Source organism: Battus philenor, unplaced genomic scaffold (assembly GCF_028537555.1).
Source record: "Battus philenor isolate CCGP_79_NKW_IND1 unplaced genomic scaffold, ilBatPhil1.0.hap1 SCAF_23, whole genome shotgun sequence".
NCBI classification, from domain to species: Eukaryota; Metazoa; Arthropoda; class Insecta; order Lepidoptera; family Papilionidae; genus Battus; species Battus philenor.
Genome location: NW_027181686.1, coordinates 2555480 through 2580610, shown reverse-complemented (window position 1 = coordinate 2580610; position 25131 = coordinate 2555480). Strand labels below are relative to the sequence as shown.

At 33.0% G+C, this 25131-nt stretch overlaps 2 protein-coding genes across 2 annotated transcripts; one reads left to right on the top strand and one right to left on the bottom strand.

The window, feature by feature from the left end:
• The first annotated feature begins 2817 nt into the window (after positions 1 to 2817).
• Positions 2818 to 5792, top strand: LOC137924043 (single-strand DNA endonuclease ASTE1-like). Its single transcript, XM_068767351.1, is given in 3 exon segments — positions 2818 to 2922; positions 3361 to 3962; positions 3964 to 5792. Coding segments are annotated over 2 exon segments (1749 nt in total). The 5' UTR covers positions 2818 to 2922; positions 3361 to 3368; the 3' UTR covers positions 5119 to 5792.
• A 2288-nt stretch (positions 5793 to 8080) lies between these two features.
• LOC137924177 (hexuronate transporter) lies at positions 8081 to 24460 on the bottom strand. The gene is made up of 10 exons (XM_068767539.1): positions 24346 to 24460; positions 22094 to 22217; positions 16622 to 16765; positions 15394 to 15676; positions 13420 to 13525; positions 12566 to 12697; positions 11537 to 11675; positions 10974 to 11113; positions 9954 to 10151; positions 8081 to 9065 (listed from the first exon to the last, which is right to left on the bottom strand). Exons 1-10 carry the CDS (start codon positions 24452 to 24454, stop codon positions 8872 to 8874), a joined length of 1569 nt encoding a protein of 522 aa, XP_068623640.1. The 5' UTR covers positions 24455 to 24460; the 3' UTR covers positions 8081 to 8871.
• Positions 24461 to 25131: the final 671 nt, after the last annotated feature.

Here is a 25131-nt window from a genome sequence, read left to right as displayed (position 1 = left end):
TCAATGTTGCATTTGTTGACTTTTAATCTAAATATGCCTTTGTGGAGTTCTTGGTAAATGGAGATTTATATTTCTAGCAGCCTTTGTAAACTTTGTTCAGCAACTATGTATGGACCAAAAAAATAAAGTTACCACAACTTCATTATGATAAAGCATTAAACTAGGATTCTAATTTAATTTAAGGAAGTTCTTGAAAACCCACAACTCAGTAAAAGTTTTTTTTTATGCCATGAGAAATATTTAGTTTACTAACAGATATTGTTATTTTTTAAGATGTATTGGTATTTATTAATTACACTTGATGTGTACTGAAGCTTAGGTTTTTTACTTCTACTTTAATTTATAAAATTTTGTCAAGTTTACTCATCTAACAGACACCAGTTTCTAAAAACCAGAGTGTCAATAGGCTAACAAACTAGAGAAGATATTATTAAAGTATTTTAGCTATGGAGTCTGAGGTATCTTAAAGTGTTGTGTTTTTTGGAAAACTGGCTTCTTGCCCCAAATAGTTTGAGAATCACTAGTTTAAAGTCTCTTTTTTAACATAAATGAGGACAACCGAAGTTAGTTAATTGGATTTTTTTCATGCGTTGTGTTTCCTATTTAGACATTTTTTTGAATCTGGACACAAAAAGCAAGACTGTCTCAAAAAGTGTAACGCATGGTCATTACATATGAACTAACAAGATGGTGGTTAGCGACATTACCATTGTGATTAAGCATAATGCAATTTTGTCTTAGGCATGAAATTCTTAACACATAATTGGCAAAATATTAAAAAAAATTATCCTTTGACCACTTGCAGATAATACTTCTCACCTAAAAATGTATTTAAGTTCGTATTCATATATATCACAAACATTCCGAAATCAGGTAACTGACATAACTTTTAACTTCGATGATATTATTTTGTGATCCTTTTGTACATAAAACTAGTAAATAAATTTAACCTTCTTTTATAAGAAGAGTGGTCCACTAATTTTGTTGAAATAAAAATTGTGTCGTTTGAAATACGACGCCATGAAGGCGGGACAGACAGATGGCGGAGGCTTAGAGCGTTTCTACGCCACGAATGGATTTTAATTTGACTCCCCACGCATAAGTTATTGTCCTGTTGCATTTTTCAGCCGTTGCTCGAAGCCCGTCGTCTATCAACAAAACGATTTTTTCACGTCGGTCGACTCGCGGTTCAAGATAAAGTATGAAGGTTTAAGGGGCGTCTAAATTTGATTATTTTGCAAATTGCATTGATTTACTTCCATAAAAGTCCATTGAGTTGTTTTTATTTAAACCTTAACTAAATATCTAAGCGTTACTCTCCGTTCTCTACCCAGTCTACAGGAAGTAATATCTGGTTTCCGTTAAAAATATGATTACATGTCTGAATATCGTGAATTGTATGATTGAAGGATTGTTTTTGCTTGAATAGATTTCATTATATACATTTAAACTTTATAAATCCGATAGAATAGGTTACATAAGGTACGAATAACATCAATTTTTTCCATATGATTAAATGGAATTTCAATTTTTTTCCATATGATGTGTCAAAATCTCTAATTTCTTAAACGAATATTGTTTATCATAAATAAATTGTGTTTTATTTACAATTCCCATGTCATTAAAATGAATGCGATCACCTTAAATAAAAAATTGCCTTGCTGAATCATAAATTATACTTTGTATTCTGATCTGAAATAAACATCATTTTTTTAAAAAGTCGACTTAGTCATTCACTGCATAAATACGTGCTGCTTCTATTATTAAGGAAATATCGATCTTATAATAAACATACTACAGGACTTCCTATAGACATAAATAATGTGTGTTGCCATAAATACATTTCAAGTTCCGATTTATTGATGACAGTTTCTAAATAATATTATTATTTACAAACCCGGAATGTTTTATTGGATGGTTTTGTTTAAATTTTTGTTGGTTAATCAACAGATTAAAACGAATTTTCATTGTTATACATTATTAACATATATAAAATAAAAGTACAAGTATATAAGTATTAATTCAGACAAATGTGATTATTATTATAAGATATAATATATTAGCTAAAATTTTTGGTAACATTAAAAAAGATTAGATTGTTTTAAAAAGAAACGACATTCTAAAATTCTGTATAAAGTTATTTCACATTTGTTTTTCTTTTTGTCTAAACCAGTGCAACTAATAAAGAAATTTGATACCTTTTAACAACTTTACTGAAAAGGTGTAAAGCGAGCCGCGAAAAAATGTTAATGCACATAATATAGTGTCAGAAAGAAAAGCATAAAATTATTTTGATCTTTTTCAAATTTTGAAGTCAAAAATGCACCACATGCATGTACATCACGAACTCACTGAACCTCAACCGTGTACTCGTTTGTGATTCTTTACTGAGTTTTCTGTTTTTTAATTGTTTTTGAAGAGAGACAAAATATCTATAGTAACGGCATCATGTTATTATCTACCAGATATTATTAGCAATCGAATGAAATGGCACCTATATACTGTGATTAAATGTAAATAAACTTTGAAAAGGTATATATATTTATCACATTAATTACCATGCAACTTTTTCCTTATCTTAAAATGCTCAATCGACCAATAATATCGCTATTTAAAGAATTCTTTTTTTAATCAATGATCATGTGCGTTTTGTAAACTTACAATATTAAAATTATCCTTGCAGGCTAAATTCCCTAATTTTAATTTTTTTTTTGATAAAATTTTATCATTTTGAACATTTGTGATATGGTAACATTGTGCGGGCCTTCCCTAACGAATGAGGCGCAGAAACTAATACGACCTTGGTTAGTACGTCAGATAAGTGAACTCAGCGGCTCCCTATCAGCTGTATATACGGTTGTTGCGGATATTATTTTGCTTATCGAAATATTTGTGTCTGTTTAGAAATCCAGTCGATAAAAGGTAAGTATTTTAATAATATTATCAACAAAATGATCATAATTTATTATAAATACTATATTAATTATCACCGACAATTGCCACCGTATAAATATTATAGACAGATAATGCATATAGTAGCGTTGGGTTGACCAAGCTTCTTGTGTATAGAAGATATGTGTATAGAATTTAATCACTATTTCGGCTGGTACGAAGAAGCAAGCTGGATCGAATTTCGATCATCGAAACGCAAGGATCAGTTGGTCGCGAGCGATTGACCTGGACAGAGCGTGCAACAACCGTCAGTTATCAAGGACGACTGTGCCTCGATTCTCTTACTAGCCGTCTGGAAAGCTTTAAATACATTTAATTATTGTTTGCTATCTTGGTGAACCCATAAAAATGCTGCCATATATTTTTTAAAAGTCCCTACATCTGCAAATTTAACTGTTTTTCTTTCAGATACAGCAATGTGGATACGAAATTTCTATAAGTTTTTAGAACATCAAGCGCCTCATGCAAAGACCGTGCTAAACGACAGCACTTTGGTGATAGACGGGCACAACTTCTTTTACGCAAAATATAAAATCTCTGCTCTCAGATATTTGTTTGGATGCGAATGCGACAGATTTGCAAATTTCTTGCGCGAAGATTTGAGCATTTTCCAAAAGGCCAACGTGAAATGTTATTTCGTTTTTAAAGGCGGCAATAAAGACGATGAGAAGCTGTTGAACTTGCAGTCGACGGTCGACAGGAACCTTATGGACAGGAACAGCGGGGTGCAGCCTGTTCTCGCGCGGGAGGTCTACAAGCAAGTGCTGGACGAAATGGGCTTCGATTACGTCATATGCGAGTACACGTGCAAAAGAGATTGCGTTGCTTTATCGCGGAGGCTGAACTGCCCACTACTGGCCTTAGATGGCGAATATTTCTTCCACGGTGTGCAGTACGCACCCTTCCCCAGTCTTAATTTCGATACATCCTCAAACATCCTAGAATGTCAAATATATAACATTGAAAAATTTATAGAGAAATTTAAATTAGATGCAGAACAAATTACTATTTTTTTTAGCGTTGTTCGATGAAAAGGTTTTCGCTAAAGAATTTCTTGACGACTTATTGAGGAAGCTACGTATTCCACTGAGTTACCCGAAAAGACATCCAAATTTTCTGGACTGGCTCGCGAATAATAAAACAAAAGCACAGGAGATTATTTCAAAACGTATATCTCGTATGGAGTACGTGAAACTTGTGTCTGCAATTGAACAAAAACGTCAGGATTTCTTGACACCAGTGTCTGGCAGCTTGGCCACGCAATACCTGTTGAACAAAGATCAATGTAGAATAACAGATTCCGACCCGAACTGGTTTGCCAAAGGCGTGGTCTGGAAATTTATACCAATACCGTACATTAACATATACAGATGGAGGATCGTCGAAGGTTCCTGGAGTACAGAAGATTACAGCGCGCCAGATTCTCTGCTGCTGTCCACGCCGATTATAAGGTACGCGTTCGACTTGCTGACAAACTTCCAAGGCGAGGAAATAGTGTTCAGAGGCAGACGCAATCGAGAGTCGGACGACGGCTTGCCGATCCTCCCGTCGATCAGGAAGCCCGACTATGGACCTGACAATGTATTCCAGAGCGGCTGGGACCACGTGCTTCGTTACAATTTGTTTGGTCACTTCATCGCAGAAACCCTACACTTGGCCGTGTCCGACAACAAATTTCAGCAAGTGCCAAGTGATGCCGCACTCCTCTTTATTTCGCTGATTTACTTTTCGCGACAGAAAGACACCGACGTCAGTTGTGAGGTCTATGCTGTGTTGCTTTCCTACGTCATGTTAGGAGTACTGAACGACGCGTCAACGCATGGAGGGAGGATATTGGATCACGAATCCACATACGTGAAGAAACGCATGCTCGGGTACTTTCATGTGTCCGAAGAAGAACTGACGGAAGTCTTCGACAGACAATTACTTCACCCCATTGTCGAATTCCAGCACTGCTTGAGGCAAATAAATTTCCTGAACGCGCTCTGCGGTTCGCCCTTCCCATCGACCATCTACAGCCAAACTTATAACGCGACATTCGTTTACAAGATTGTTTACACTATGAAACATTCTCAAAAACAAGAACACTTAAGGGAGATACTCCAGACTGTTCCAAATGTCAATTCCTTTCATAACCATCTCCTTGAAATTTATAATAAGTTCTAATAATGCACATAATCAAATGTAAATCTAACATGCCCTTGTAGTAAATAACAAATATTTCTTAATCACAATATATAATGTTTAAGAAAAGTGCATCAACTAATTAAGCAACTTTCGATAAGACAAGAAATGAAATAAGTTTGTTTTTCTATAACAAGGTTTTTCAATTTTTCAATTCCACAGATAAATTAATATATAATAACTAGCTGATCCCGCTAACGTTGTTTTGCCATGCATGTTATTTCTAGGAAACATTAAGAAAAAAGTAGGGGTTGATCGTAGAAAGATGAAAATTTAGGATGGTATGTTTTTTGTATGCTGTGTTATAAAAAAATAAAAACAAAAAATTGTCTCAAAAATTAAAAAAAATTAGGGGTGGACCACCCTTAACATTTAGGGGGATGAAAAATAGATCTCCGATTCTCCACCGTGGCCGATATGCACGCTAAGATTCACGAAAATTGGTCGAGCCGTTTCGGAGGACTTCAATCACGCACACCGTGACACGAGAATTTTATATATTAGATAAGAACAAATTTATTAAGAAATTCGTTATTAAAGTTATAATATGATGCTTTGTTCATTTTGTATAAAAATTTTATTACATTGTATAGCTTCATATTGCTATTATAACAATAAAGTAGTAACTAAATTGGTGTTTATGTTATAAACCCCTTGAACTAGCATAATACATTACATATATTGAGTGCCATTAAACTAAATTCCTAGAATGAAAAAATGTGCATGTAGAACATGTTGACCAACACAATATGAATCATACTGTGATAAGTGTAAAAAACTTACTCATCCTACCTTTATTGTTATTGTGTTATTTCTCAAACATTACTATGTTACAATTAGAAAACCTTACGTCTATTAGATTTTACAAGAAATTAAGGAGAATCGTAGACATGCATAGTGATGAAATAAAAAAATTATGAACATGTATTTACTTAACCCACATTTAAAAGACAATATGCGAAACTTATGTATGTACAGATAATTTTAATATTAACATCAATTTAATAATATTTGAAAGAAATAAAACGAAAATTAATACACTGGACTTAATTAGTTGTTATTGTCAATAAACTAATGAAATGTAAATGACATTATGGCATAGTTTTCAGCATCAACTTTACAAGACCAAAAAGTTATGGATGACTAGTCTTGCGGAAAATTATCTAACTGAAATAAATCCTTGATTGTGTCTAGAAACTTCAATGTTTATATTATAGAGCAAAAGCTCCAACAGTGATAAATTTCTTTATTCTCCTCATGCAATTTGTCATATATATATGGAGCTTTCTAGAATAACCTCCGCCAGCGCCATTTGCAAAATAAGTTCATTATATGAAACAAAAATTTTTGTTCATATAACTACAAAATCCAATTTAATGACATTAACACTCATGTTAGTAAATTTTATACATTCATTTCAGGTTGGTTTCATTTACCTAATTTTGTAAAATGATTGCATGTACTGAGCATACAATATGTTAAAGTTTAAACTAGTCAAAAAGATAATGGAGTTGTCCCTTTCCAAAACCTGTCGGAACAACAAATAATATGGTTACATAATTAGCTCAATTCTACCTGATAATTTTTTTAATAATTTATTGCATCAAAATATACCATGTATGAAAGGTAAGGAATAAAAAATATAGTTTTTCTTGAATATTTATGAAATTCATTGTGTGCAACAGAATATTGGCTGAAAATGATATAAAATTTTAACAATTGCCAGTTTGATAGTGCATTTTCCAAAATAAATCCTATACAGCTAGGCTCACTAATTTTTTGAATTAAATTAACACTTAAAACATAAGGAACAGAATGACATGGTGAGCATGTCTGTTGAAAGAACAATCCAAGTAGAATCATTTGGAGTGGTTCATTGTTGTAAGCATAGGTGGGCCCCCATCATCCCAATATGAATCTTGGAAGTTAAAAAAGAAAGAAAGTCTTGTGCAAATTATCTGATTAATAAATCTTTTATTGTATGTAATGACAAAGAAAGCTATTAGAATTTTAGAACAGTTCCAATAGTGTTTATTTTTTTTATTCGCCTTACACAATTTCTCCAATGTATTTATGGAGGATAACCTCAGCACTACATGCATTGATATTATCACTTAGTATTTCTACTTCTGAACACTCAGCTTTTCAGTACTGCATACACAGAATCTATTGATGCCAGGACATTCGCCTCACATTTTATATAACATATAACCCCCATCAGGCACGAAACACCTACTGTTCATCAAACTTATACTCATGACATGGCGGCGGCGCTTCCCTAGCCCGCGTTTAAGCGAGGGCGGTCAGGAGAGGCCCGTGTCGCTCTCACCGAGTAGTCAATAAAGCTGCACCTAAATCGGCCAGAAGCACCACTTCAAATGCATTAAATGCAAATACCCAATATTTCCATTCCCATACACTCTCTATTTTCTAGCCTCTCAACAATGCAACCACTCAGTCAGTCTCCCATCATCAACGCCCAACACTTGCCATTCTATTTTCTAATTCTTTTACATTTAAACGCGTTTGCGATCGTTTTTATGTCTATTGTTTAATAACAAATTCCTTTTTTAATAAATGCTTATATGTTAGACGCATAACAGCAATAATCAACAATAAACGAAACAAAGGTGTACGTAACAGCAGTTTTCTGAATTACAAGTTTTATCAGGGTTCTAAAAATTAAACTAAATTATAATTTTCATTTGAACCTTGTGGCGCCCGCTTGTCCTAATGAAAATTCCATTACTTTTTTCTTTTAGTTAAAACATAATGGTTGGACTGGATTTAAAATGGTATACTTTAATTAAAAGTGAACAAATGCAACATTGAAAGATTTATTTACACGTATAACTTAAATAAGTATGTACAAATATCAATATCACATTTAGAACTGCTTTCATTTGAACAATTTTCTATCCAAATATAAAAGTATTGTACACATAAAGGCTATTTTCTTGATTTTTATAAATATTGACATAATTGAAACATCACAGAGAAAGTTAATTTTGACACGGTTTTATATATCTTGATGACTTGTATAAATCAGTTGCCATAAAAAAGACGACCATCGATAATTTTAATGCAAAAATATCGCAATATTGTTATCAACGGAAACAGTAAATTTAATATCTTTAAGTTTGATTTTAAGTCGCTCTGTTTTTTTTTAATTTATTTGTTTCTCGATAGTCGTTGACGAAATGTACATTAATTTGTTAAAATCTGATACGTAACAATTGATACTTGTTTTTGTAAACATTAATCTTCACGACTAAATATAACATTAAAATAAATATAATAATTATAATGTAATTGTACTCTTAATTTATAAGGACTTCTAAGGTTAAAATCTAAAAACTAACAAGTAAACAGGAACGGCTTGGCTTTGATTCAAGTTATGTAAAAGCATTTTTTTTAATAGTACTAAAATTTTAACTTCATAGCTTACATTTCGTCCACTGCTTTTGAAAGTAATTCAAGCACTTACGTAGAAATGTCTAATCTAACAATCGATTAAGCATTTATCGATTTTAGATATCGATTTAGTTTTTGAATTACATTTTCGTAAAAAAATAGTTCTTTGTAAGTACAACGATTTAAAATATATATAACTCATGTGTTAACAAGTCTTTTACACCCAGAAAACGATTTCGGCGCAGAAATATTTGAAAGTCATCTTTTGAATATTCAATGAACGAATAGCGCTGAGGAATTCAAATCATAGTCTGAGAATCCTCACAGTTTGCTATTGTCAATAGGTGCGGTAGGTAACGTTCTGCCTCCATTCCTAGAGGATACTTCGTCTTGGCTAAAAGCTCGGTTGTCCAAACCACTAGACTTAATTTGCATCGTGGTTGTAATGGGCGATGCCGGTTGCGCCTCAATTGGACCGTCCATTAAGAACATCGTTAGGAAGAACAGGATACTACCTGCAAATAATTATTAAATCTCTTGTAGATAGTTGTAACAGTCAAGATCTGATCTCAATTTTCACTTAAGCTAAATGCAGAAGCTATAAGTAAATAGTAATTTTTGCAGTTTTTACATTTTACAAGTTAGTTGGTATAGTGATATAATTAATTAATCATCATGATTTCAGCTGAAAGACGTCCACCGCTGAAAATAGGCCCCCAATAAGACCGGAAGGACGCGGACTGCAGGAATCTTCGACTTACATTTTATTATGCAACTATGTACATAGTATAGCTTAAATAAAAGAGAAACTCATTAAAAACCTACTTACTACCTCTAACGTGAATTATTTTCTTAACGCTTTAAAAACTCTGTTAACGACATTTAAATAAAAGGAATAAAGTCTTCAAGGACTTAATAAATCCTTCATGGGTCTTAGTATATTAGCATATGTAGTAAAGTTCCATTAGATAATATAAACATTACTTTTCTTAGTTTTAAATCTAAAATTAAGTAAATATAAAATAAAAAAATAATGTGTGGAACTTAGTTTTTGGATTCGTTTCATGGTTATTATTATTATAAACAAATGTTCAACTAAAATTTTTAGATTTTTAATTTAATTTGAGAAAGTGACTATTGAGTTTCTGACCGGCTTTCGGCTTTCTTAACGGACCAGCATTCAGTCAGTGGCAGCTTACTACTTATAATAGTAAAACAAAGTGTGGAAACACTCTCGAATCGTAGATTTGAATTTCAGAGCTGATCACTTAAAAATACTCTGACTATTTGATGTGACTTCCAAAGCAAACATTATGTAACTTATCAAATTCGTCACTTTTTGGTTACTTTCTTAAAATATCTAGACTTGCGCACCGTACACTTGTATTTGCATTTGAACTTACTGATTCCATAGAAGCCGGCGTAGAAGATCATGATGGATTCTCTGTAACCAATGGCTTTGGACACAGGGTCGACAAGGATAGGAAGGTTTCCGCCCACGTTGTTCATCACGAACAGGAACACGCCAACTGTCGTTGAGCGTACGGACAGCGGAACGATCTCTACCAGAATAGCGAACACTATTCCGAACCACATCTCGGCTGCAAGAGAATTAAACAAAGCAATAATCATTATCACATGTCGTACCCCATAGAGTTCCAATAAGACTGGCTTCAAGCGGCTTTATCAGGACCATTCCGGCAAAAAATAAGTCACCAATTGAAAAAAAAAACAATAGGGCCAATGTTATTGTTTATGGCAGTTTAATTTTGTGACTTTATGTATACATATACATATAATGAAAAAATAAAAAAAAATAGCGATGCACAAAATATACACGAAACAAAGACTAATTTGTTTCAACTATGACTTAGTTTCATAAAATTAATCAGACAAAAAGTGGTAAAAAAATCTTCCTCATCTATTGTAATAAGGTCATTATTGAAAGTTATCATAAAAATATTTTGTTGCTGACCTAGTACATGACAGATATAGATTTAAGAAGCTTATAAATTGTTGATTAGTTTATTATACACAGATGCTTAATTTTTGTTGAGATTTCTTTGAACTTTCACTCCTATCTAAGGATTTCAATGTCTCCAAGTAAAAAAATCTCTTGGTTTTTAGCATAGATCATTTTATACGATTTTTTTTTACTTCTCACCATTCTGTAGATTCACAGTTGTTGAGAGCGGCTGGACATTGAGCTGGGGGCAGTCCCCCCCAGTCTATAACCCGCATTGAAGTTCATCTTCACCGACTAGATTCCCATCCATATTTAAACAAATTTTTTAATGAATCTACTAATAATGCTTTAGTAGTTCGTTCCTAAAATGAGCTGATATGCTTCGTTCTTGATAGGCTTCTCATCAGGTTATAAGGTAAAAGAACGATGGCAATGAATATGAAACTATGAAACTTACCGAAGAAATAGGAAAATGCGAGGGTGATCATCGCCCACAGTGGCCCGAAGACCACCGACCCAAACGCTGGCAGAGTGGCGATCAGTTGCGATAGAGCTAACACCAGAACACGCGATCTAACGCCCATCTTAGCAACAAACCTATAAAAAAATATTAATTAATTTTTATCAATTCAGCAGTTTCAAATATTGGCTTTTTATATTTAGTTTAACATAATGACTTAATTTTCTTTTGGTTTACTTTTTTTGACTTAATTTTCTTTTCTTCATAGTTTAATCTACGTTAATAAAACGACCACAGATAAATAATAAGTACAACGATTCACCTATTTATTATCTATACAACAGTCGTATAGTAATTTGGTGCAACTAGAGTCCGATAGATGGCAGAATTATTAATGTGTCATATATGGAATGGCAATAAATAATAAATTGGTTTAATAAGTGTGAGATAGACGACATAGTAATAGTAATTGTTTTATCATATTTATTATTACCAATAACAATAACGTCGCTAATAAGATTTGCGTAAATCTAAAAAAAAACATAGCAAAAGGTGTATACTTGTCGGAGACCACGCCGCCTACGACCACGCCCACGGATCCGATGCCCACGGTGACGGCGAACAGCCACCAGCCAAGGTCCACGTCAGGGAAGTAGTCCCGGTAGTAAAGATCGGCGTTGTAAGCGAAGCACATGCCTCCTGTGTTTTATGTGCAATAAATAGTACATACAGTTATATGTTTGAGAATTTGAATAAAAACTTTCTCTCTTTGTTTACATTGAGAAAATAATAATAGGAGGACCGGAAAGTAATGTCGTTTCTGTCGACATATTTTACAGAAAAATCGATTGATTTTAACCGCTCCGATATTGAAAATTTGTATACTAGATTGCAAAAAGTGGTTGATAACGTAGTTCAATACATTATTCATTAGTAATAAAACATGTTAAAAATGTAGTCGTGTGAAATTAAATTAAAAAAGCAACATTACTTTCTGGTCCCCTTAAAACTATGCCACACTTAATAATAGGTGAATTATTCATACTGAAGCGTTGATTGATGCTTTGACATTTTGAAGACCATGCTGCAATTGGTGTATGTGAATAGAACTTTATATCTTACGGTTTATTATATATTAAAGTGAATATACTACGGAAGTGGAGATGTTCTCTATCTTAACTAAAAAAAAAATCTGTTGTTTGAAGTAAACCGAGTAAATGAGGTATGCAGCTTCTACTGTGGCAGCTACAACGCATCATCATTTATTTGTTCGACGATACACAGCTGGAAATAGGTTCTATAAAATTATCGTTGTCTGACGGTCTTAACAAGGTTGTCTGTCCGCGTTATTGATGGATGTGGTAAAAGTCGTTGCTTAATAACTGGATTTGAACATTTTGACATGTTCACAAAGAAAAATTCGGTTATTTATTTGTAATCCGTTAATACGAGATCAGATGAAAATCAAAATCAAATCTGTGTTCAAACGTGACTGAAATCATGCGAAATAATTAATATAAATAAATAATTGACTGGCCTTTCGATAACAGAGCATATACACACAAAACGAATTCAAGTTGATGTCATACCGCAATGTCTGATAGAAGCGGCTAAGCAGAGAAGTAGGACTCTGGGTTGAGCGATCACATGCCAGATGGTGATTTGTGGCACTTTCTTGCCAGATTCTAACGCGGCGTCCCTGCCTTTCGAATGTCCAGCACCTGGGAGAAACAATCGAAACAACGCTGATTTGGTTATAAAGTTAACACGTTATGGTAACACGTATGGACTGTTTTGTCCGCATAAAATATTGTTCAAAAAGCCTTAATAAAATAAGACTTTATACAACAAAATTCCTCAAAATTGCAACTCATATATATAAATGATAATCTCATATTAAGATTTAGTCCCAGACTAAAGAAGATATCTGCGCTATTTTTATTTGTCCTGGATTTTTATTTCGCGGACTCGACCTATTTTGATAACAGCAAAAGATTTAGGAAGCTCTTTTCTGATGTAGATCTTATAATGTTCTCGGAGACAATGACGTTTAATTTTTTTTTAAATAAATTTTATTAATTTTTGACAACATTAACATTTATTATTCATATTACATTTAAAGTGACACTATTATAGCGTAATATTAAATTGTAAAATCATTATTTTATTAATTTATTGGTTTTTTATTATCGTTGTAAAATGAATATACCTGTGATTCTGGTGATAGTTTATACATAATATTAATTAGCTATTGAAGATCCGATGGATTCATTAAACTTTGAAAGTTTTATGTTCCTAAAGGCTCTGTGTTTTAAAACTATGAGAGCCTCTCATAGTTTTAAAAATACAGAGTAAAGATAAAGATGAAGTAGATGATAAAGAGGTCTATTTATTGCAATGAACATCTATCGGTTGATGATGATGGTGATGAAAAAAGATTTACCTTCTTCGCCGATGGTCGTCCTCTCGGGCTCGCGGAGTGTCAGGAATGTAAGGATGGCAATAACTATCCCCACCACACCCGCGCCATAATAACACAATCTCCAGCTCTGTGGGAATGAGGATATTTTCAAAAATGTAAATCACAGCTAACAAGAGGATAATACAGCTTGTTTTCTTATAGGTATTAAAGCTTTAAAGGTGTCAATGTACACCTCATTTGATATCAATTAATATATGGTCCAACCCTATACAATAATCTTTGGTTTCAGAAATAATAAATTCCGTAATTATTTTGTAGTAAGGAAAAGCGGTTTCAAAATTCGAATTGCTACATTTTGAAATTAAATATTGTTTATTACCTGTCCCTGCTGTCTTTGTATTGCCAGTAGTTATTGGCCTAACACATTAGATATTAATAGAAAAAAAAAATAACGTAACATTTTAAAGTGATCACTTTATATCGGATCATTGAAAATAGATGTAATAGCTTTAAAAGAGTGAATGTATAGCTCGTTGTCTAGTAGCATGTACCATGTTATTTAATGCAATGTATTTCAAAGTGGTCACTTTCTGCAGGGTTAGTAAAAAAGCTTTCAAGGTTTTTGTTAACTAATGAGCAATAACTACGCAGTTTCATGTTGATGAAAAAACTACTATATTTTTGTTAATTCTGTGTACAATCCGTTATGGTTTTATATCGGATGTATCGACCGAAGAATAATAATATATTACAACGTAGTACTATAGATTTGTATTCTATTTTTAAATTTTTAATCTAATTTTGTTTTACAAAAAATAGAAAGTTTTTAATGTTGCACCACATAAACTATTTTTTTTATTTGCCCACATTCACTTATATCTTCACTTACATAAAATTAAAATAAATATATTAAACATAATTAATTTAGTTTAACAGTAAGTTAAATTACTTTTAAAATTAACATTTATTTTGAATTTAAATAATGGTACCTATCACTAAAAACGTTATAATTTTTGTTACTCATTTTTTAATTTATATTCTTCGGATATATTATTTAGTAAGTATCTACATAATAGGCTAAAGTTTACCGTTCGTTTCAGAATTAATATGTCATGTAAAGAGAATTCGTGAACGCTGTATATGTTTTAATATATTATTGTATGTTCAGTAGTGGTCATTGCAGTACGGCATACATAATTGACTTTAAGAAGTAAAATCGCATCATCGCGTTTTAATTTTAATCGCTCTAAATAATTTAATCAACAAGTTTTTGTTAATGAATTGTATGACGTGGGACCTATTGAGGAGTTTTCATAACGTAATTTCGGGTGTTTGGGCAGCGATAAAAATCTTAATCTAACAATTGTACTGAAGAATGGTAAAAAGAACCCGAATTAGAACTTTATGTCACCCAATTGATAAACCGCGGATTCAGATCGACGCCAGAATAATCATTCTGTTGACAGACTACTTCGAGCAACGACTAAAACCCAACAAAACAACTGCACTGCCCGATGTAGGTAAACCTTTTTACCACAGATGTATATATGATCATATGATCATCATGACTACAAAATACAAGTGTATCGTTCACGGAAGTATGCTTCGTATTTGTGGACAATGCGGTGAAGTGAGTTTATCACTAGCGCGTATTTGTTTCTCAATTTCGACACGAATGGCCGCGATTCCATTACCGAGGGCGTTCGATTTTAAATCAGCATGCGAATTTAAATTTAGAATGATTTAGTTTTAATGGTATAGTCGCTGTAGTGGCCAGCAATATGGAGCACACTTTATTCTTACGTCAACACAGCACAACTGTAACTGCCATCAGGTTTACTTCGCATAACAGTCTTTTATTTACTTTTGGATTTTCTATACTCTCAAATATCTATATTCTTATCACTAGTACTATTGCAGTCTCGTTTCACGTACCTTGTAATATATAAATAAATAAAAAGTATTAAAAAAATAGTTAACAGTTAAACTACTTACCAGTCCCCAGGCGTTTACGATGGGAATGTATCTTCCAACTGGAAAAGCGATACCGTAACCTCCGTAAATGCCCCAGTTGAAAATAGACAGCACTAGCGCCCTCTGATGCTCCGGGAACAGGTCTGTCAAGATGCCGGTGGCTAAGGGATTACAACCGGATTCGCCAGCAGCCATGAGCATCCGAAGTATCACCAGGTGCCAGTATTCTGTAACTGTTCCCATAAGCAGGATTGCAACTACGAAGACAGCGGTGCAAACTGATAGGATTCGCGCCCTGTTATACCTGAAAGAGATATTTTTTTTATTGACGAGTAGTTCTCTCTTGTCACCGGAAAGACAGAAAACTTATAGCACCTTCTAAACTCCGTGACTCATGTCGAAACAGAAAATTGTAGATATTAGTTCTAATAACAGACTGTGAAGGTGTCGAGGGAAGACAGAGCCGTCCTAATCTTGTCCACTGCTAACCGAATTCATCCATTATTTACTATACTGGAATTTACAGTTTCATCATATTTTTGAACTAGATTTTTTGAACTGGATTTATATTTTTGTTTAACTGCCATTTGTAATTTCAGCGATTTTTTATGCCTTCAGCTATTAGGGGCCTCTCATACACCCAGTAAGGTGGAGGGTCTGTTTATTGTATTAATTTCTTCTTTAAATTTTTGGTAAAAAAATATCTTAGATTCTCCTGACTTATATATATATATATATATATATATATATATATATATATACATATATATATATATATATATATATATATATATATATATATATATATATATATATATATATATATACTTATTATTATTTATATTTCAAAATGCAAGGTCGCAAATGATACTGAACCCTTTTTAATAAGTACCAATAATATAAAGGTACTAGGGAGCGGCAGCTCGGGCAGCTATATTTATATTACCATATTGAATGGTCACCGAGTTTCTAAGTCACCTCGGTGGAAGTTCCATGTTAACTGGTGCGAGCCACCGAGATATTATTTAAAATGTATAGAATCTCGATTTAAGAATGTCCGAGAAGCTAGAATTCTGACATTATTAGGAATAATCTCATCGGAAGACGCAGGATACAGGTTGAACAAATAGTTCCATCGGAAACCAGTAAGCGATGTTAAAGTCCAGCTGTGGACACCATGAAGTATAAATTATAATAATTATAGTAATCTTATAGAGTGGAAAAATATGGAGAAAGTGATATTACTTACTTGTCAGCCACCACTCCGATGATGACGCCGACGACAGTGAAGACGGCCATGAACGCCGGACCGGCGAGCACCTGGTAGTCAATTCCCAGACCGTTGTAGCCCCACTCGCAGTACCGCGTTCCATTTAGAGTTAGCGATTCGCATCTGAAGATCACGAGTAATTTTGATTTTAAAATGAACTTTGACAATACTCAATACTCAATATTATACAGATCGATTAAACTTTTATAAAACAATTGATGTTTATATGCGGTTGTCATCCAATGTTATTTTTCATAATAACGAATTGTTACTGGTGGATTAAATTTCTAGATGTGACGCCTTTGAACCTCACATGACGTTTTAAAGATTTTTAAAACCTGTCATATTGGAAATCTATGGAAGAGGCCATTGTCCAGCTGTTAAGGTCCTGTGGCTGAAATGATGATGGCGGTGATCATAATATAGTTATTTATTGTAACAACTTGATGTAAAGTTCAAGGGAATTATTATGATTGTACACGTGATTGTTTGATTTGCATAATAAAATCAAATTACAACAATTATATTTAATACAATTTTTTATCTGTTTGCTTCCGTATTTAAAACCACAATCGTAGTAAAATAGATTTGCTAAGGTTTTTGTTATATAATCTGTATTTGATGCATTTTTAATGCGTGTGTTTTATGAAATTTATAGGTGGTGTAATTCTCCAAGGCTAGGTTCATCTGTTATTAAATTACTTATATTTAAATAAAATTAACTGCGTCTTAAAATATTTAATACATATTTAAAAGTACAGTACTCAACTATGCTTCGGTTTATTCGCTAGGGTTTTTGTTAAATTTATTAGATTAATTACGAATTGGATTTTCATTTAGTTTCGTGACGAAATTAAATGAAAATCCATTCACAATACTTCTTATTTTGTATATTGTGTATTATTTCTTTATTTTTTGATTGTATTGTCTCGATGAACAACAAAGTTTTGTATTAATATGAAATGTGTCGAATTTTCAATGTTGATGACTTCATTATTAATAAATAAATATGTTTATTTTCTTTGAATTTATAAATTAAATAATAAAATATAAAATATAAAATTTTATAATCATCATCATATTAGCCTTAGAACATCCATCTCTGGACAAAAGCCTTTCCCTAAAAATACCGGATGAAAGCGACTTTATGACGTTTATAACAATGTCTTCTGTTCGTTCTCCTTTCGTCTCAACCCCAGAACTATAAAACCCCAGTGGCTGTCTATTCTGCTCGGTATGTGACTTGTCCACTGGTATCAATAAGGTTGTTGTTATAAACGAACTCCTGTCAATCCAATTATAACAAAGCGACCTTACTGCTTACCTTAAGTGATTTTATGCAAATATATAGATAACAAATCGATTTAACGCGCAGAAATAGCTCTGCGGAGCTTTCAAACGCCTTCATAGCTGTGTCATGTTAGAAGTAATTACTTGTGTATTAGCTTGCGATTTTCCGGATACATCAGACCCGTCGAGTCACTGTTTCAAGGTTATAAACGACGGAATTTCAAGGTCTTGAAAAATAATCAGTCGAGCCACGTTCAAATGTAAATTAATTGAAGTTAAACCGATCCGTATTACTATAAAAAATTAACGATTACTGGAATTCAATTGTTTTTTTTAATATCAATGGCGGCGTTGTGTTGCGGAAGATTAGAATCAAAATTTAACTAAGAAGGTTTCAATTACCATACATAACCTAAGAAGTATTTTTAGTAAGGTGTTATAAAGCCTTTTTAGGAGAATAAGTCTGTGTCTTAGAAAACCATTTCATGTTTTAAACATAATTTGGCGCGAATTGCTTATAGTCAACTATGAAGGTGTGTATAAAGGTATATATTAACATAACTGTTGACAACAATCATATAAAATGCAATACAGGCGATGTAAATATTATGTAAGTTAATGATCAGAGAATATGGATTAGGGAAGAAAGGTGATGTATAGAAAAGGATTTGCAAATGAAGAAAGATAGAACATCTGAAAGACAAAAGAAAGGTATAAAATATAATGTCAAGGAATGAAAGAGTACGAAAATAAAATTTTGAAAAAATCATTTTACTGAAATGTAAAGTGGCAGGAGGAACAGGAGGTCTAAAATAAAAGGTTTGTATTATTGCAGGTAGGGGCAATGAAGAAAGCCGTTGATATTTCCGTCTCTTTTATATCAATACTGAATTTTGTAAATTGTTGCTAAATAGAAACTATTGTGCACTTAAATACGAATAAAATTTTATCGAATACAAAAAAAATGTTAAAGTTTAAGAGCATTGTAATAATGCATAATGACATAAATCATTTCATATTTTACGATGAAAGCTTTACAGCAGGGGTGAAAAACTTGCGGCCCGAACTGAACTGTTTTACTGCCCATTCAGTCAATTATAGAATTCTCGGCCAGTAAAATTTTTCTCGAAGTAAGGAAGATTCTTTCATTGAAGAAATTTCAAATAAACTATAATTTAACCATACCTAGTCTAGCCATAAATTCTGTAACTGGCTGTTTACATACATTAATAAAAAATCTTTAATTTGAATTTCGATCATTAGCTTCTGCGGAACAAAATAAACTTCTTTCTCGACATTATTGTATGTTTTTGGTTTGGAAATTATTAATTTTGAAAATGGAGTTGGGCACTAAAGAATATACGGTTGTAGTAATTGTACTGTACAAAGTAGGTAAGGAGCCAGCCGACATTTTTGATACATTGAAAAAGGGATTAGCCGAATGTTTGTATAATACCATCAAAATGTACACTGTAACCATGTCTGTTGATGACTGTGAGAGATCTGGCCGACCGCGGTCTATTTGATCTAACCAGGCCGTTAATGCAGTCAAGGCCAGAAATCGTCAAAAATCTCATAATAAAGCAGAAAATCCTTTCCAGAGAAATGAGAATCCCACCGAGGACACTTTCTCGAATTATCAAACAAGACAAGTCTAGGGGCTTACAGGAAATACACAGGACATATCTTAAATCAGGCACTAAAACAAAAGAGAGTCGAAAGATCAAAACAGCTGTTACGTCGATACGCGGACGAAAAACAGAAAAATTCTCTTTACCAATGAAAAAAAATTCACAATCAAGAAGCACTACAACAAACAAAATCATCGAGTGTATGCATACAGCTGTAAAATAGCTTCCGAGGTAGCGTTTTCATGAAAATATTTTTCTTGCTGCCGATCTAAAATTAAACATTGTTTATTTGGTCTATGTTTGCTCTGGAGTTTGGCACACCTGATTTACAGTTTAACCGATTGGTCACAGAGTAGTAAAAGGGCTTGGTTTAACCTCTGTAGTGTATAGAAAGATATTTAACACGTTCACTGCGGGCCCAATTTTGAAGAACTTTCAGCTGGTGCGGCTGAGGTCGAATCAGCCTCAAGCTGAACTTCCTAGTAGTGCGGTTGAGGCCTTTTCTGCCTCATGTTTCAATCATTTTTTTTACAATATTGAGTCAATGCTTCGCAGACATAAAGAAAGCTATATTTGTCTTTGTCATACCTCATACGGTTGAGTGTAAACAGCCGCCGCACTAGAGAGAAAACACGAGTTTTACGCGCCGCACCAGTGCAAAGTCTACCATGAGGCTGAATCGACCTCAAGCGCAGTGAACGTGTTAACTAGATTGGGAAACTAACAAGTTATTTGGTCTTTTGGAATGCATGGTATATCTGAGATCAACGCTCTGGGAAAAAATTACATCATCAGAGCCCACGCCGCGTCTACCTGCTCGTGATCGCCACTCGAAAAACTTCCTTTTACGGATTTCGATTAAACTTTTTTTTTCACGTTCACCCTGCTTCGTTACAATGCGGGTGTAATTTTTTTTTTAATTTTCTTTTTTTATTGCACTTTCCCATTTCTTTCCTCAAAAATTCTTTCTTTCATTCTTAACTTTTCTTATTCTCGGTAGCGCGTTGAGAGATCGGTTACTGTTATAAAATTGTCAGGATTATTTTCACAAATGGCACAAACCTAGGAATTTGCTTCTATGTTTTTAAAGAGGTAAACAATATCCAGTGTCAATCTTGATTTTCGCGCGTCACGGATTTATTTTTTTAAAGGTTATAAATGACAATTAAACCCTGTAACAAGGTTGCTTTTGAAAACCCGAGTCATTTACAAATAATTGCGAGCAATTTAAAAGTATAAAAACGACCTAATAATCTAAATTCTTTTATTAATTCATCGCATAATTAAACGCCCTCTATTAAGACGAATGACTTTTATAACAATGATGACAATTGATCTTCATGATCTTTTAATGTATGTTTTTTTTAAATTCCACCATATACAGGGTGATTTGTTATATTTGTAAAAGTTTTACACAGTAAGAAAAAATGTTTTCAAAATTCGGATTACAGCACATGAAAATAAATGATTGTTTACGATATGTCCCTGTAGACTTTGTATAACCAGGTATTCATTTACATTACATTCACGCAACCTTACGGCACCAACGGCTATCGATTGCATAAACGATATGCTCCCTCACTGCCTTCAGACGTGAAATTCGCAACCTACGACAGTGACCTTGTTTCTTCTGTGAATATCTCTCTCTCTCTCTCTTTTTGATTCGATCTCTTCAAGCGAAACTCCGAGGACAGTCCATTCCATTGAGTGACCTTGAGTTTTCTTATTAGGCCCGAAAGCCAATACGTCTCTGATCTGTATGTCATCGCTGGTAACACACTTTCTAGTTTGTATATACCTTTAAGATATATATACTACATAATATATACTGTATGCTTGATATTGTATCTAACTGGAATCAATAATCAAAAATATACCATACACATACTCCAAACATATTCAACATATATATCAACATATTCATGTAACAATTCCGTATAACCGTTAACACAATAGATCTCCGTATTTTTTTCTTTTTTCTGTTTGATTTCGTAATTTTTAATTTGAATTTATAGTAAGGCGTATTTCGTATTTGGCCTAGTTTATCTATGAGTGTTATATGTTATTACGTCAGATATAAATGATTCTGTATGAATAATAATTAGTATTTATTACAAAAAAAAACATTTAAAAAACTTTTAAGTTAAACGGTTTTTTGATACCCATATTGTGGTGGTTGTGGTAAATATGTACCTTGTCCGCCATATTGGAACAGCGTCCATCTTGAATTTTAAATTTTGACATAATCATCGTGTTTTATAGTGTAGCCCTTTCATTTGATACCCATGTTGAGGGGGTTAAGGAAAAATATGTAATCCGCCAATTTGTATCGGCGCCCATCTTAGATTTATAATGTTATTGATTTTATTATATTGTATTGTCATCTAAATTAAATGTGTGTACCAAATTTCAGATCAATCTGACAAAGGGAAGGTGCTTAAATTTCAATTTCTAATTTTGACCCAAATAAATAAACAAATAAATTCCGTACGGGTCGAACTAAATAAAACCGTTTAATAAAGAAACTCACAGTTCTGTTGAGTTGACTTTCTCGCAGACGACTGGTAGTTGACTTAATTTTAGATGCGTAGCGTTCAACATGCAGGATTTATCGCCATAGTGCAAATCATCTGCCGTCACTTTAGATGTTGTGCCTAAAATAGAAAAAAATCATTCATTAAATGAGTTTTATTTTATTGTTACAAATAATTTATATTGCCAAAGTGTCTTGCTAACAATGTATTTTTTTCTTTGCGTTTACTGAATGTAGACAGTTGGGAAAAAGATTGCCGCTATTTGATACGTACTTTTCTCCCAATCGCAAGTCTTATTGTATATTCGTATTACATTTTCATTATCTACTAAAGTTAACACATTCATTGCGTTAGGAGATCTGAAAGACCTCATGATTTTTGTTTTATGCGATGAACAAAATCGTGTCACACTCTTGATCAGAAGTCATTTTTGAAGTTCTTTGTGTGTAATTGAATTTGATTCGATAGCATAATTTAGTTACTAGGCATTCTTTTCGAAATAACAAGCTTGTAGTTCTTTGGAAATCAACACAGCGAGCTTGTTAAGTGTGTTTACAACTCTGCAGTTACTGTTTTCTTGTTTTTAAGAATAATTTTACCAAAGAACCGATCGAACTCCTTTTTCTGTAGGCAATTCTTCTACTATGCAATGATTGTCCTTTGGTTTCAGGATCATAACAATAGATGATAGTTTTGACGCCTATGACAATGTGAAATACACTATTTGAGGTACTGCCGTATTATTCTTCGGTCATATCAAGCATATATTTGCCTAAATATTTTGATTTTGTTTCAAACTATTGCCAAAGCTTGCTCGAATTTTGTTGACTGGTAATTCTTCGTTCAGACTTTAAAATGCCGCACAGCTTTAATTCTATTAGTGTCTGTTGAAAGACTAGCCTTATACAGTTCATCACTAAGATTAGTACAACTACAGTTGGTTACACTACTTTTGAATAGAAGCATGTGATGGAGCTTCATCATCAAAAGTTAATTGAAGACGTTCTTGAATTTGTTGCTAAGACAGCAACGAAAAGTCAAAAAAATAAAAATGAAAACTTCCGTTATAAATCTATGACGAAAAAGACCACGTGGCAATACCGCTAGTTTGATCAAGTCAAATTGGTAACAAGACTCTTATATACTACTAGCTGATCCCGCAAACATTGTTTTGCAAAAAAAAAAAAATTACATTTTAATTTAAAAATAAAAAATAAGGGTTGATCCTAGAGGGGTGAAAATTTATGGTTGTATGTATTCTTGTATGCTGTATCATAAAAAAAAATAATTTTTTAAGTGTGAACAACCTTTATCACTTAGGGGTATAGAAAATAGATAGTAGCCGATTCTCAGACCTACTGAATACGCATATTAAATTTGGTAAAAATCAGTCAAGCCGTTACAGAGGAGTTCAAGTTCGAACACCGTGACACGAGAATTTTATATGTTATATTAGATTGTCTTTAGGAAAGCAGAGGTTAGAATTTTATGAAAGAGATCCATAATGACGCTCTAAAGTGATTTCTTGCCGCCAATATGTGGAAATAAAAGAGTTCTATTTTTGAATTTCAGTTTTATTTTTAATATCATTTTCAAATTAAATTTAATAACTTTCAGTGTCACCAAAGTAATTCCGTCATTGTATCGATAGAGTAATCTTGGTTGACGGATCTTATCTCGATCGTTTGAACAATTTAGAATCAATAAATCATATTTCAAGGTGACAGTCAATTGTTGCACATTCTGCTACCGGCGGCCATGACATTGGCCGTGAACGAAGTCTATTAAACTGAAGGCGGGAAAAAAACAAAACTCTTTTTTTTAATGAAACGTAGTAAGGCAAAGTTTTTGTGCCAGCGTTGTTAAGATAATAGTATTTTTTATCTGTTCTATATTAGGTATTATTAAGTGGACTGATTTTTTAGTAACATTACCTAGTGAGTAGATTTTCAAGTGGGTTATTTTTTTGTCTATTTATTTCATGTTGTTAGTTTCTATTGTTTATACTTCGCGATGTCCAAAACTGTCATAGCCCTTGTTTAGAAGCTGCTTTGCATGAAAATTTTTCATTTATATATATTAAGATTATATAAATGATGATATAAGAAGATATGTAAATGAAAAAATCGTAAATGGGGTGGATCCTTTTTAATTAGTTAGAGACAGTAACCTTTGGCATTACAAAGTCTGTGCGGACAAATATAAAAAAATGATTAACAATAAAATTTATATATAACGAAAGCCTTACCTATAAGGTAATGCCCGAGTTCTCCGAGGATGTAGCCGACGGAGACCAAGCCGAGCACGTACCATTTGTAGTAGTCTTGCAGTTTCGTCCAAATGCCTCCTTGAAACATTTTCGCTTATTCTGTAACCAAACATATATTTATTTACTTCTTGTAATTAAACAACCAAAAATAAAAACTATATTAGGCTTATTCCTTAGTGCTCAAACACAAAGATCTATGATCGACGTTTGTTACAAGCGAAGCCTTATGGCACTAAATTGACCTCTTACCCGGGATTTCTTTAAGATATCGAATCAGGAATGAGGAGACCCGTAGACGAATAAAAGTAACTAATAAAACCTAGTGATTTGGGAAAATTCACCACCAATTCTATCGTTTCATCAAGATCATTCAGAGACACTTATTACAAGACATGGATCTTCCCCAAAGATATCTTTGAGGGGATATGACATAATCGCTACATATGGCACACGGAGTAGCGATCCTAGTGTGGTATTATTGTACGCAGAGGACACTGGTCACCAAGCTATTTCATAATAAATTATTAAGTAAGTGAATAATAAGTTGATATAATGAATAATTGATAAAAAATAGTCAACGCTTCGAGAAGTCGCTAAATGCGGGCAGCGCAAGATAATAGAAGGCGATCTTTTGTGGAGGCCTATTCCTGGACAATGTCTATCGGCTAATATCATAATGATGACTAAATAAAAAAAGTTTTTGACAGACTTTTCAACTTTACATATAATAAAACATTTTTATTTTTAATATTACTTCATAACCTA